A 12,585-nucleotide genomic window follows, 5' to 3' on the forward strand; every position below is an offset into this window, starting at 1 on the left:
AGTAACCCTCGGTTTGTTTCCTGTAGTTAAGAGTCTCTTGTGATTTGCCTCCCTGTCTGTTTCTATTTTTCCTTCCCTTCTCCTATATTCATCTGTTGTTTCTTAAGTTCCACATGTGACTGAAACTATATGGTATTTGTCTTCCTCTAGTTCCATTCATGTCCTTGCAAATGGCAAGATTTTGTTCTTTTTGATGGCTGAGTAATGTGTGTGTGTGTGTGTGTGTGTGTACACACCACATCTTCTTTATCCATTCATCTGTTGATGGACATCTGGGCTCTTTCAATAGTTTGAGTTTAAACATTGGGGTGCTTTTGCCCCTTCAAATCACTTTGTGTATTTTGGATAAACATCTAATAGGGAAATTGCTAAGTCATTGGGTTGTTACATTTTTAACTTTTTGAGGAGCCTCCATACTGTTTTCCAGAGTTGCATTCCCACCAAAAGTGTAGGAGGATTCCCCTTTCTCCACATTCTCACCAACATCTGTTGTTTCCTGACTTGTTAATTTTAGCCATTCTGACTGATGAAAGGTGGTATCTCATTGTGGTTTTGATTTGTATTTCCCTGATGCTGAGTGATGTGGAGCCCTTTTTCATGTGTCTGTTGGCCATTTGGATGTCTTCTTTGTTCTGTTCATGTCTTCTGTCCATTTCTTGCCTGGATTTTTTTGTTTCTTGGATGTTTAGTTTGAGAAATTCTTTATAAATTTTGAATACTGGCCCTTTGTCTGATACATCATTGGAAAGCAATTGACTTCTGTATTTTAACTGTGTATCATGCATTCTTGCTATAATCACTTGACTAGTTTCAGGAGGGTGTGGGTGTGGGGTGTGAAGTCTTTGTATTTTCTGTAGACAGTCATGTATCTGTGAACAAAGTTTTATTCTTTCCCAGATTGTATACCTTTTGTTTCCTTTTCTTACCTTATTTCATTATTTTGGCCTTCCGGTATAGTATTGAGTAGTAATAGTAGGAGGGACATCCTTGCCTTGATTCCCTGTCTTCTGTTTTCTCAGTATTAATATCATGTTAGCTGTGGACTTCTGGAGACATTCTTTATAAAGTTGAGGAAGTCCTCCTATTCCTAGTTTCCTGAAGGTTAATAATGAAGAGGTGTGAATTTTGTTAAATTTTTTTTCTCCCTTCATTGATACGATCATGTGATTTTTTTTCTGTTGATATGATGGATCACATTGATTTTCTAATGTTGAACCAGACTTGCATACCTGGAATAAATTCTACATGATCCTGGTGTATAATTTTTTAATATACTGTTTGCTTTTATTTGCTAATTTTTGTTGAAGATTTTTATGTCTGTGTTCATGAGAGATACTAGTTTGTAGTTTCTTTTCTTGTAGTATTGGTTTTGGTGTCAGGGTAATAATGAAACCTAGAATGATTTAGGAAGTATTCCTTCTAGTTTTACTTTCTGGAAGAGATTTTAGAGAATTGTGTAGTATTCCATAAATGTTTCGTTGAATTTACAGTGATTGGGATTGTTAGCAGTAGCTCTCCCTTCTTTTATCTGATATTAGTAATTTATGTCTTCTATCTTTTTTTCTTTGTTTGCCTGGCAAAGGGTGTATCTGTTTTATTGATTTTTTCAAAGAAACAGACTTGGGGTTTATTGATTTAAAAAAAAAAAAATTCCTGGTTTTAATTACATTGATTTCTGCTCTAATTTTTATTTTTTTCTAGTTCCTTTAGGGTTTTGTTTGTTTGTTTGTTTGTTTTATGATTTTATTTGACAGAGAGAGAGTCAGTGAGAGAGGGAATACAGGCAGGAGGACCTCCCTGAGCAGGAAGCTCTGATGCAGGGCTCTGTCCCAGGACTCTGGGACCATGTCCTGAGCCAAAGGCAGATGCTTAACCAACTGAACCACCCAGGAGCCCCTCCTTACTTTAGATTTGATTTTGTTGTTGTTGCCTAAAATGGAAGCTTAGATTATTGACTTTAATCTTTTTTTTTCTAATATTTGCATTCAGTACTGTATTTTCCCTTTAAGCAGCATCCCACACATTTTGCTACATTGTATTTTGCTGAGACTGGTCTCCTGCCCTTTAGAGGTGTGTCATTTAATCTCCATGTATTTTGGACTTCTTCAGCTATCTTCTGTTACTGATTTTTAATTCTACTGTGGTCTGAGAACATAGTTGGTATAATTTTTATTTTTAAAAATTTGTTGTGTTTTGTGGCCCAGAATTATTCTGTCTTGATGAGTGTTCCATATGAGCTTAAGAAGAGTGTGTGTTGCACTATTACTGGGTGAAATTGTCTGTGTACGTCTGTTGTACGGTAATTGATGGTGGTGTTGAGTGTGCCATGTCTGGACTGAATGTCCGCATCTGTCAGATCCTTGTTGCCCTGCTGCTGGATCGGCCCATTACTGATGGAGAAGTGTTGAAGTCACCAGCTGTGATAATGGAATTGTTTATTTCTCCCTGCAGTTCTGTTAGGTTGTGTCTCACCTGTGTTGATCAGGCACACATATGTTAAGGATAATTGTGTCTTCTTGGTCAGTCGATTTCTTTATCATTATGTAATCCTGCTCTTTATGCCTGATAATTTTCCTTGCTCTGAAATCTGCTTTTTCTGAAATTCATGTAGCTACTCCATTGTTCCTGTGATTAGTGTTACTTTGGATTTTTTTTAATGTATCCTAGCATTTAACTTGTTGATATTTAAGTTGTTTCATTTTTCATCAAAATATAATTCACAAAGCATAATAGTTGCCATTTTAAAGTGTACTCTTCTCTGGTTTTTAGTATATTTACTGTGTATCTGGTACATACGTCACTTCTGTCTAATTCCAGAATGCTTCCATCACCCGAAAAATAAACCTCTTAGTTCCAATTCTCCCCTCCCCTTATTCCCTGGCAATCATGAATCTACTTTCTGTTTTTATGAATTTGCCTTTTCTGGAACATCTCATATCAGTGAAATGTATACCACGTGACCTTTAGTGTCTGGCTTCCTTTAACCTGAGAGTAGAATGTTTTCAGACTTCACTTGTGTTGTAGCATGTAACAGTTTATTCCTTTTTATGGTTGTGTAAGAGGCTCTTCCACATTTTATGTATCCATTCATCAGTTGGTGGACGTTGGGTATATACTCTTTTGCCTGTTACGAGCAGTGCTGCCGTGCACATTCATGTACACGTTGTGGCAGGAACATCTGTTGTCAGTTCTATCGGTGTCATACCCCTAGACGTAGAACTGCTGGGTAATTGTACGTGTGTAACTTCTTGAGGAACTACCGAGCTGTTTGCTGCCTTAGCCACACTATTTTACATTCTCACCGGCAATACAGGAGGGTTCCACCTTCTCCGCCTTCTTGCCAGCACTTTTCTTCTTCTTTTTTTTTCTTTTTCTTTTTCTTATTCCATAGTTGTCCTAGTGGGTGTGACATGGCATCTGCATGTGCTTTTGATTCACATTTCCCCAATGACTAAGGATGTTGAACATCCCGACATGTGCTCTTGACCGTCTGTGTATCATCTTTGGAGAAATGTCTATTCAGAATTCTTTGGCTTGTTTTTAAATTAGGTTATTTGTCTTTTTGTTGTTGAGTTCTAAGAGTATATTTGCATATTCTGGTTATTAGGTCCCTGTCAGACAAATGATTTGCAGATACTCTCTACCATTCTGTGGGTTGTCTTTTCACGTTCTCTGTAGTGTCCTTTGACACATGAAAGTTTTTATTTTGATCAAGTTCAGCTTATCTAATATTTCTTATTGCGTTGTGTATTATGTCTAAGAAAGCTTTGCCCTATCCAAAGTCATACAGATTATCACCTGTTTTCTCTGAGAGTGTTACAGTTTTTACTCTTACATTTAAATCTTTGATCCATTTTGAGTTATATTTTTGTGTATGTGTGAAGTTGTTGTTCAAAGTTCATTCTTTTGCATGTAGATATTCACTTGTCCCAATAGTAGGCACTTGAAAAGACTGTTTTTTCCCCCCATTAAATGGTCTTGGCATCCTTGTGAAAAATCAGTTGACCGTAAATATATGGGTTGTAAATACTTTCTTTTTGAATACTTGGGAAATCTACACTATAAAGTAAAACCATTCCTGAAGTAGTAAAACCATTCTTGGTAAGTGAAATGGGTCTCTATTATGGCACTGTGAGTTTGGGTTTGCTTTTCACAGCAAAGGCTGCCTAACCCAGTATTCACAGATGTTCCGAGTTATTTAGTCATGTGTTATGCAACTTTTGTTTATCTGAGAACAAATGCATAAATGGTAAGTTGAGTATTAATATTACCTAATAGCTTTTGTTCACTGAGGCTAAGTTATATAATTTATTTTTTTTATTTATTTAAGATTTTATTTGAGAGTGAGAGAGTGCGGGAGCAGGAGTAAGGGACAGAGGGAGAAGCAGGCTCCTTGCTCAGCAGAGCGCCTGATGTGGAACTCAAACCCAAGAGACTGGGATCATGACCTGAGCCAAAGGCAGATGCTTAACCAACTGAGCCACATAGGCACCCCAGTTATACAATTTAGAATGCTATCATGAAATTCAGAACTTCAACAATGTGTAACTGAGGCAGGGAAAGTGATCGACCTAAAGGTATACAGTTGGTGAGTAGGATGGCCAGGATTATGAACCGAGAAACCCCCTCCCAAGAAGTACTACATAACTATGATGTGAGGTCTGAGATGGTCTCAGGAAAGAAAGGTCCAGGGTAATTTGGGTTCCAGTTTAAGAAGCAGGTGGCTTTTAGTAGATGACTGTGAAGTTATGGTTTGGTATGAAGTCCTCCTCTCCGACACTATCAGGGTCAGTCTTTGGTTGATTAACTAAGAAAGTCAGTTTAAACAAGTACTCTTAGGGAATGGTACATACAGCTTTTAGCATTTTATTTGGAAAAAAACATATGTACATTTATTCTCCATTGAAACAGTGCCAGGTCTTTTCTCTGGAAACTGGCCTGCAGATTAGATTTCTGAGTTGTCACGGCACTTGGGTCGCTCAAGGCATCAAGGCATCTACCTTCGGTTCAGGTCATGACCTCAGGGTCCTGGGATGGAGTCCCGCATTGGGCTCCCTGTTCAGCAGGGAATCTCCTCCCATTGCCCCTTTCCCTGCTCATACTGTCTGTCTGTGTCTCAAATAAATAAAAAGAATCTTTTTTAAAAAAGCTTTCTATGTTGTCTTTTTTTGCATTCAGTTTCAGTTTCTTTAACTGAATTGAGTGAGAATCCTGTGATCATCCCCTCCCTACCTGGTACGTGGTCATCTCACCCATACCTAACTTAGCAAAAAATTTCTTATTGATTTCTTTGTATCAAATCTTTCCAAAGTAGCTGTGTTAGTTTTCAAAAAAACAGTGTTTTTTTTTTTGCAGTCATATTTTGTTGGTTTACATAGTGTTTAATGAAGCTATATAATTATGAAGTAAGTGTAGGTGTTCTTAACTAGTTTGGGAATCATCACATTTGATTCTTGCTGACTAAACAGGTCAGGGAGTAGCAGAGTCACAGGGGAAGTAGATAGTAATTTATTGCCTCTAAGCATATAAGCCTACCGGGGCAGCACAGTATTGTAAATGGGAAACACAGCATCACTAATCCCGTGAGACCAATACTTGGAAATAGGTTATGAAAGATTTGGAACATCTGTTCAATGGGACACTCAGCATGCACATAAAATATTAATAGAAATGTATGTGTTTTATGTAAAGACATTCAAGTTATATTTTTAGATGGGAAATTTTTTAATAGAATGGGTTTTCATTTTTTATTTTTTTATTCTTTTTTTAAGATTTTATTTATTTATTTGACAGAGAGAGAGAGAGAGAGAGAGAGATCACAAGGAGGCAGAGAGACAGGCAGAGAGAGGGGGGAAAGTAGGCTCCCGGCTGAGCAGAGAGCCCGATGTGAGGCTTAATGTCAGGACCCTGAGATGTGATCTGAGCCGAAGGCAGAGGCTTAACCCACTGAGCCACCCAGATGCCCCTAGATGGGAAATAGTTTAGAAGAGCATGAATATTTGTGTGTGTGTGTGTACACATATGTGTGTGAACACACATACATAGAGAAGGTCTGGGGTTTCCATTCAAGATGGTGGCATAGGAGGATCTTGAACTCATCTCTCCTATGAAATACACACTGAATCTATAGCTCCATATGAAAAAATTTCCTGTGGAAAAAACCCTACAACTAGCTGAGTGACTCCTACATATTAGGTGAGTAAGGAAAAAAACCTATGTTGAAGTAAGAATCAGTCTTGCCATCAACCCCACCCCTGGTACAGGAACCTGGGATTGGGAGGGTACTCAACATCCCCAGGCTTCTCCCTGAGGAGTAAAGGGTTTGAGCCCCACTTCTGGCACCCCAACTTTCAAGACGTACATCTAAGAGACAAGACCCCAAAACATCCAGCTTTGAAAGCCATCAGAGCTTGCACCCATGAGACCCACAAGGCTATAGCAAAACTGAGAAACAGTTCTTAAAGCAGTCGCAGGAGTAGACTGACCCACCCTGGAACTCAGCACAGAAGCAGCAGACTGAAATGCGTTCAGATTTCTGTGAAAGAGGCTCATTTGCTTATCTTAAAGCTCTGAGGGGCAGGCATCTAATTTAACATGGATCTAGTAGCCCAGAAAGGTATTCTCCAACGATGGAGCTGACAGGTGCCATCTTTGCGCTGTCCCTCTGCCTCGCTTCTGCTTTCTGGTATCTCCTGGAAAGGAGCTTGAATGCTCATATGATGCCCCGAGGTTTGCAGTTACTACCCAGGGAATACCTCTGGATCACCTGGCTCTAGTGGGCCAGCAAGACTCACACTCACGGTAGTGAGTATCACAGTATTTACAACAACCAAGACTTGGAAGTAACTAAAGTGTCCACCGACGGGGTGAATGGATAAAGAAAATGTATGTGTATACGATGGAATATTACTCAAACATAAAAAGAAGGAAGTCTTGCCATTTGCAACAACATGGATGGACCTTGAGGATATTGTGCTGAGTGAAATAAGTCAGACAGAGAAAGAGAAATACTGTATGATCTCCCTCACATGTGGAATCTAAAAAACAAAACAAAATGAAGTCATAGAGAACAGATTGGTGGTTGCTGGAGGCGAGGTTGTGGAGGAAATAGATGAAGGGGCCCAGTGGCATAAACTTCCAGTTAATAAGATAAGCCCTGGGGATGTAATGTACATCATAGTGACTGTAGTAAATAATACTGTGTATTATTGTATATTTATTTTATTATTTTTATTAGAAATATAATGTATTATTAGCCCCAGGGTTACAGGTCTGTGAATTGTCAGGCTTACACACTTCTCAGAACTCACCATAGTACATACCTTCCCCAATGTCCACAACTCCACCACCCTCTCCCTACACTCCTCCCGCCAGCAACCCTCAGTTTCTTTTGTGAGATTAAGAGTCTCTTATGGTTTGTCTCCCTCCCAATCCAATCTTGTTTCATTATTTTTCTTTCCCTACCCCCACACCCCCACTTAGCCTCTCAAATTCCTCCTATCAGGGAGATTGTATGATAATTGTCTTTCTCTGATTATTTCACTCAGCATACCCTCTAGTTCCATCCACGTCATTGCACATGGCAAGATTTCATTTCTTTTCATGGCTGCATAGTATATTATTATATATTTAAAGTTGCTAAAGCTTAAGAGTTCTTAGCACAAGAAAAAAATGTGTATGTTTGGTGATGGATGTTAACTAGTCTTAGGGTGATCATTTCACAACAGATAAAAATGTGGAATTTTTATGTTGTATGCCTGAAACTAACATGTGTCCATTATATGTCGGTTTCTTTAAAAAGTAATTTATATTTTATTTTTTAAAAAATTATTTATTTATTTGACAGACAGAGTTCACAAGTAGGCAGAGAGAGAGACAGGAAAGCAGGCTCCCTGCTGAGCAGAAAGCCCAATGCGGGGCTTGAACCCAGAACCCTGGGATCATGACCTGAGCTAAAGACAGAGGCCTTAACCCACTGAACCAGCCAGGCATGCCAAAAGTAATTTATATTTTAAAGAGAAAGACTAGAGCACCTGGGTGGCTCAGTCAGTTAAGCGCCTGCCTTCGGTTGAGGTCTTGATTTCAGGGTCTTGGAATGAACCCTGGCATCAGGCTCCCAGCTCAGCAGAGAGCCTGCTTCTCCCTCTGCCCCTCCTCCCACTCGTTCTCTCAGTCTCTCTCTCTCAAATAAATAAAATCTTAAAAAAAAAAAAAAGTAAAAAGACCAAAACAAAGTCTGGAAGGATGTGAATCACTGTGTTAAATAGTGAAGAAAATAAACAAACATTAACAGTGCCTAACTGCAGAGCATTAGAGAGTGGGTGATTTTTTTTTCTCTCTTACGTAAGTATTTCTTGGTTGATTGAAAGTTTGACAGTGAACATTTGTTACTTTTAAAATTAAGAAGAAAAAGCTGTTTCTATTTTGAGAAGAGCCTCTTTGAAATGTATAATTAAAAGGAATAAAATGCCTGGAGAGTTAGGCAACAGGAGAGAATGGTCTTGGTGAGGGGCCCCCTTTTCCATAATCTTAGGAAGTGAGCAGACTTCCTCATGTCCCTGTGTGTGTTCCCTGCAGTAATACGGCCTCTTATTCTTTCTCTGATCTTATTTTTCTATGTAAAATGTGGTATCAGTGCAATAGTTTTTTTCTTTCTGGTTTGATTTTCAGGAAGATTTCGACGTCGATCATTTTGTTTCTGACTGTAGGAACCGTGTTCAGCTGGAGGAACTAAGAGAAGATCTGGAACTCTACTATAAACTTCTTAAAACAGCCATGGTCGAGCTCATCAACAAGGATTATGCAGATTTTGTCAACCTTTCCACAAACTTGGTAAACCTGAAATTCACAAGTCCTACACACACACACACACACACACACACACACACACTTTCTCTCTCCTTCATATTTATTAAAAGGGCAGAGTTTTTAGAAACCTTTCAGTTGATTACCCCACCAACCCCACCAGAAACTTGAAGAAATTACCAATTTCATTAATAAAAGAACTAAACTTTTTGCAATACATTTTTTGTTTGTTTTAGTTTTTATTCATTTAAGGCTGCTCTAGTTTGATTATGTTTCAAATTCATTAGTCAACAGTGAAAAGTAAAGGATAATAATACCTGAGGGGTTGTTTTGTTAGTTGGTAAGTGATTACCTTGAAGTCTTCCTTGATTTAGACTAATTTGTAGGAGCAAATGTCCACCACTCTTACAATGTTTAATTTACTCCCAGGTATATCTGTTAGCCAGAGCTAGGTTGAGGGAACATTGGCCAATATTGATATTTAAAAAGTTTGGTTTTATAAAAATATAAGAATGATTTGCAGTGAACTTATCAGTTGTTTGTAAAAGCCGTTTAGAAATGTTGAATTTTGTTACTTGGAAGAAAAGTCTCCTTGTTGATGTTTCATTTTGTTTTAAATCTGTTTGTCCAGAGAAGCACAGAAAGTTGCAGCTCCGTGGGAATTTCAAGAAGCATTAAAATTAATGATGCACATTTGCTTTTGGGAAATATACCACTAAGATAAATATTCCAATGGCATTAAAAACCTCTAAAATTTTACTTCTGTTCTGTTTAATTTCTATTTTTCTCAAGGGTTATAATAATGTTTAAGAGAGATGTAGCCCGTCAGACTTTCACATCAGCTGGCTGAGTATCATCAAGTACAGACAGAGAACTGTTCACCTTCTGTGAAAATTTTTCACATTCATTTAAAGTGTCATCTAAAGGCAAATTGTTCTTAAGGAAACTTTCGTTTCTCATGACTTCCCTTATTTTTATAGTTTCATGTATTTCAACAGATGTTTTTCATATTCTATGAGCAACATTAATGGCAAAATAACACTTCTGTTGTTTAGCTAGTTACGTAGCAAAATACGGTTGTGCCAAAAAAATAACTTAAATCTGGTACTGCTTTGATCATTAAATAGATACGTCACTATTACTCCTTATCGTGATGTGTTTGTGCCAACCTGGTTTTGCCTTTAGGTTGGCATGGACAAAGCCTTCAATCAACTTTCTGTGCCTTTGGGACAGTTACGAGAAGAAGTTCTGGTAAGTCCCCAATTAATGAAAACAGTTTGCTGTGACGCATGTTGTCCTCGTCGGCTTTTCTCTAAGAATTCTTTTCATCTGTTAGTTTGGTGGTACTGGTGGTTGTATTTTAATGGTTCATGATAATAACATTCACCTTCAGAAGAGTTGTAAATGATTCTGTTTTTGCATATGCTAAAAACCTAAAAAATGTTCGATTTGAAGACATATTCTCAGAGTAGACAGCCAAATGTCAGGGGGGAGGAAGCATATTTCCAAATTCAACTTATTAATGCCACTTTGGTCATATGTAGGTGGTTTCTAACTTACGAATGACTTGTATTTTAACAGTTTGTAATCTTGTAAATATCGCCCCCCCCCAGGTAATCTACGTGTGGTTAGGTTCCTGGGCTGATCTACAAAAGCTATGTAATCCCTAATGGAACTGAAGGATAATATAAATAAAATGTAATACTTAATAAATGTTACATTTGCATGTTCTCTAAGAAAAATCTCTGTTGTGGGAATGGGACTCCCCACCTCTAAGCCATTGGGAAAAGGAACTCCACCTGGGTGAAGAGTGGAGGGGGAGTTGTGGCATCACTTCTAACAGAAAACTGTGCTGCCCTGTCTCCCCCCCCCCCACCCCGCCGTCTGTGTCTGGTGCCCTGACTTCAGCCTCCGTCCATTCTGACGCCCTGTCATAAACTGGTCATAAACGACACCATCCTTCCTTGTGTGTCTCCTCTAGCTTGCGTGGCCTCGTGCATCCCTCCCCTAAGACAGTGCCTACATCCTCGAGAGAATATAAGGAGAACATAATTTAAGGGAAGACAGTACATGGTTAGAACCAAGAAAAATGCAGAGTAATGGAAATATCAGTGCTGAGAAGCCTAGGAGAGGGGCAGGCAGGAAAGAGTTCGTGAAAGAGGTAAAAGTCTCAAGGCTGAGCTAGCCAATACTTTCCATGGTTTATGTCTCATTTGAATTTTACAAAATCTTGTTAAAGGTACTTTTCCTTGGAATGGAAGGGGTTTTTGTGGTCCACTGTTTGATTCCACACCAGCCGCTGTGGGGCTCTCCCACTGCCTCCTTGGTGTGCCTCTTCCTCCCGGGGCCTCATAGTGGTGTTGTTTCCTGAGCCTAGCCTTCCTTTGACTTCTCACTCTTCTCTCGAATCCCCTCCCTGGAGGCAGATTTGCTGTACTCGCCAGGCTCCCGTCCCGCCTCACCCCCTGGCAGCACCATATCCCCTCCCTTTTCCATGGCCTGTCTTTATGGCCACTTTGGTCCTGCTCATCCACCGGCCTGACCTGCCTTTCTGGTCCCAACTCTGAAGCTGTTCTGTGAGATTCTCAGACCACTCAGGGATACGACTATATCTGTCTTCATTGTATCCCTGTGGGCTGCCACAATACTGACGTCCGGGAGGTGTTTCATAATGTTGATGGAGTGAATTAATTCACCTTCCTGTGGAATTTTTGTGATATGCCTACTTCATTCTAGTTGTTTCTGTTAACCTTTGTTTTGGCCCTAATTCCTAATTATCTCTTTATTCATTAACTTCTGGACATGTTTCTCCACCTCTGCGCTCTGCCGTTTTCTGGTCTTCTGTTCTTCATTCTTGATTCCTGGTATTTCCATACCCACATTTCATCATCATGCATCAGTGCTTTGACATTCTCTCGTTCTCCAAAATGTGCAGAATCTAAAGACCTCATCTCAGTGAAGTTGGCCCTCCCTTCCTATTTCTGCTTCTCTCCAGAAGGAAGCCTGCAGTGCACACAGCTGTGTGCCTGTCTGACCCTGCCCCTGAGTGCGTCTGCACTTACATCTGCTCCCCATCCCCTCCCCACCTCGGCAGCTGTGTACACATGGCTTTCAGAGTCCAATTCGAGCCCCGTCGCATTTCCAGACTCTCCTGTACTTTGCTTCAGATTATCTGTTCTCCATTCTAAGCCCCCTCATCCCCATAACTTTCACTGTATATGTGTCATTCTTTTTCTGGCCATGCGACCCTGCCTTCGTGTCATTTTGACCCCAGTCTCAGTTCATCTGTCAGTGAAGGAATTCGGGCAGTAGAAAAACGAATGTGTAAACAAGAGGACATAAGGAAGAAAAAGGTACCCTCCAGTAGATTTCTTATGCTGCGTGCCAGTTGAAGCCCTCTCCTCCTGTCTCCACGTACTTGTCAGCACTATTCAGCTTTTTTTCAAAGCTCTCATGCATGTGCATTTTACGCATTATGTCACGTTATCTACCTGAAATCATGAGACAGAATTTTAGAGGTATTCACACGATCTCAAGATCATCCACTTTTTCCAGAACAAGAAACAGTGATAACTGTTGTCGGTGCAGCGCTTGACAGTTAATGACTGTATAAATTGTCAGCGGCCCTGTAAAGAAAATAGGCCTATATTAGAGACTAGGGGAGAAGTGGGCTTTCCAAAGCAAACTCAGGATTCTGCTGCAGGTTTGTTGTTATTTTCTGATTCTGTGTTCTTTATGTTCTGGTGTTCACTTTAATTTTTCGATTCCCAGTAGTTAGCA

The 12,585-nt window shown here is 39.6% G+C and overlaps 1 protein-coding gene across 3 annotated transcripts in view; it reads left to right on the plus strand.

The window, feature by feature from the left end:
- LOC122915227 (conserved oligomeric Golgi complex subunit 2-like) overlaps positions 1-12,585 on the plus strand; it is a 32,009-nt gene that overhangs the window by 10,240 nt on the left and 9,184 nt on the right. For 2 of the 3 annotated variants that reach the window (XM_044261912.1, XM_044261921.1), the window contains exons 2-3: positions 8,671-8,832; positions 9,991-10,056. Coding sequence is in view for 2 of the 3 variants with exons in the window: in XM_044261921.1 (XP_044117856.1) it covers positions 8,671-8,832; positions 9,991-10,056 (228 nt within the window). In the remaining variant the exon portion in view is untranslated. Of the gene's footprint in view, positions 1-8,670; positions 8,995-9,990; positions 10,057-12,585 lie in introns of those variants that run through there. The other variant, XM_044261903.1, reaches the window with a different exon arrangement.

The sequence above is a fragment of the Neovison vison genome, chromosome 1 (genome assembly GCF_020171115.1).
Source record: "Neovison vison isolate M4711 chromosome 1, ASM_NN_V1, whole genome shotgun sequence".
In the NCBI taxonomy this organism is placed as follows: domain Eukaryota; kingdom Metazoa; phylum Chordata; class Mammalia; order Carnivora; family Mustelidae; genus Neogale; species Neogale vison.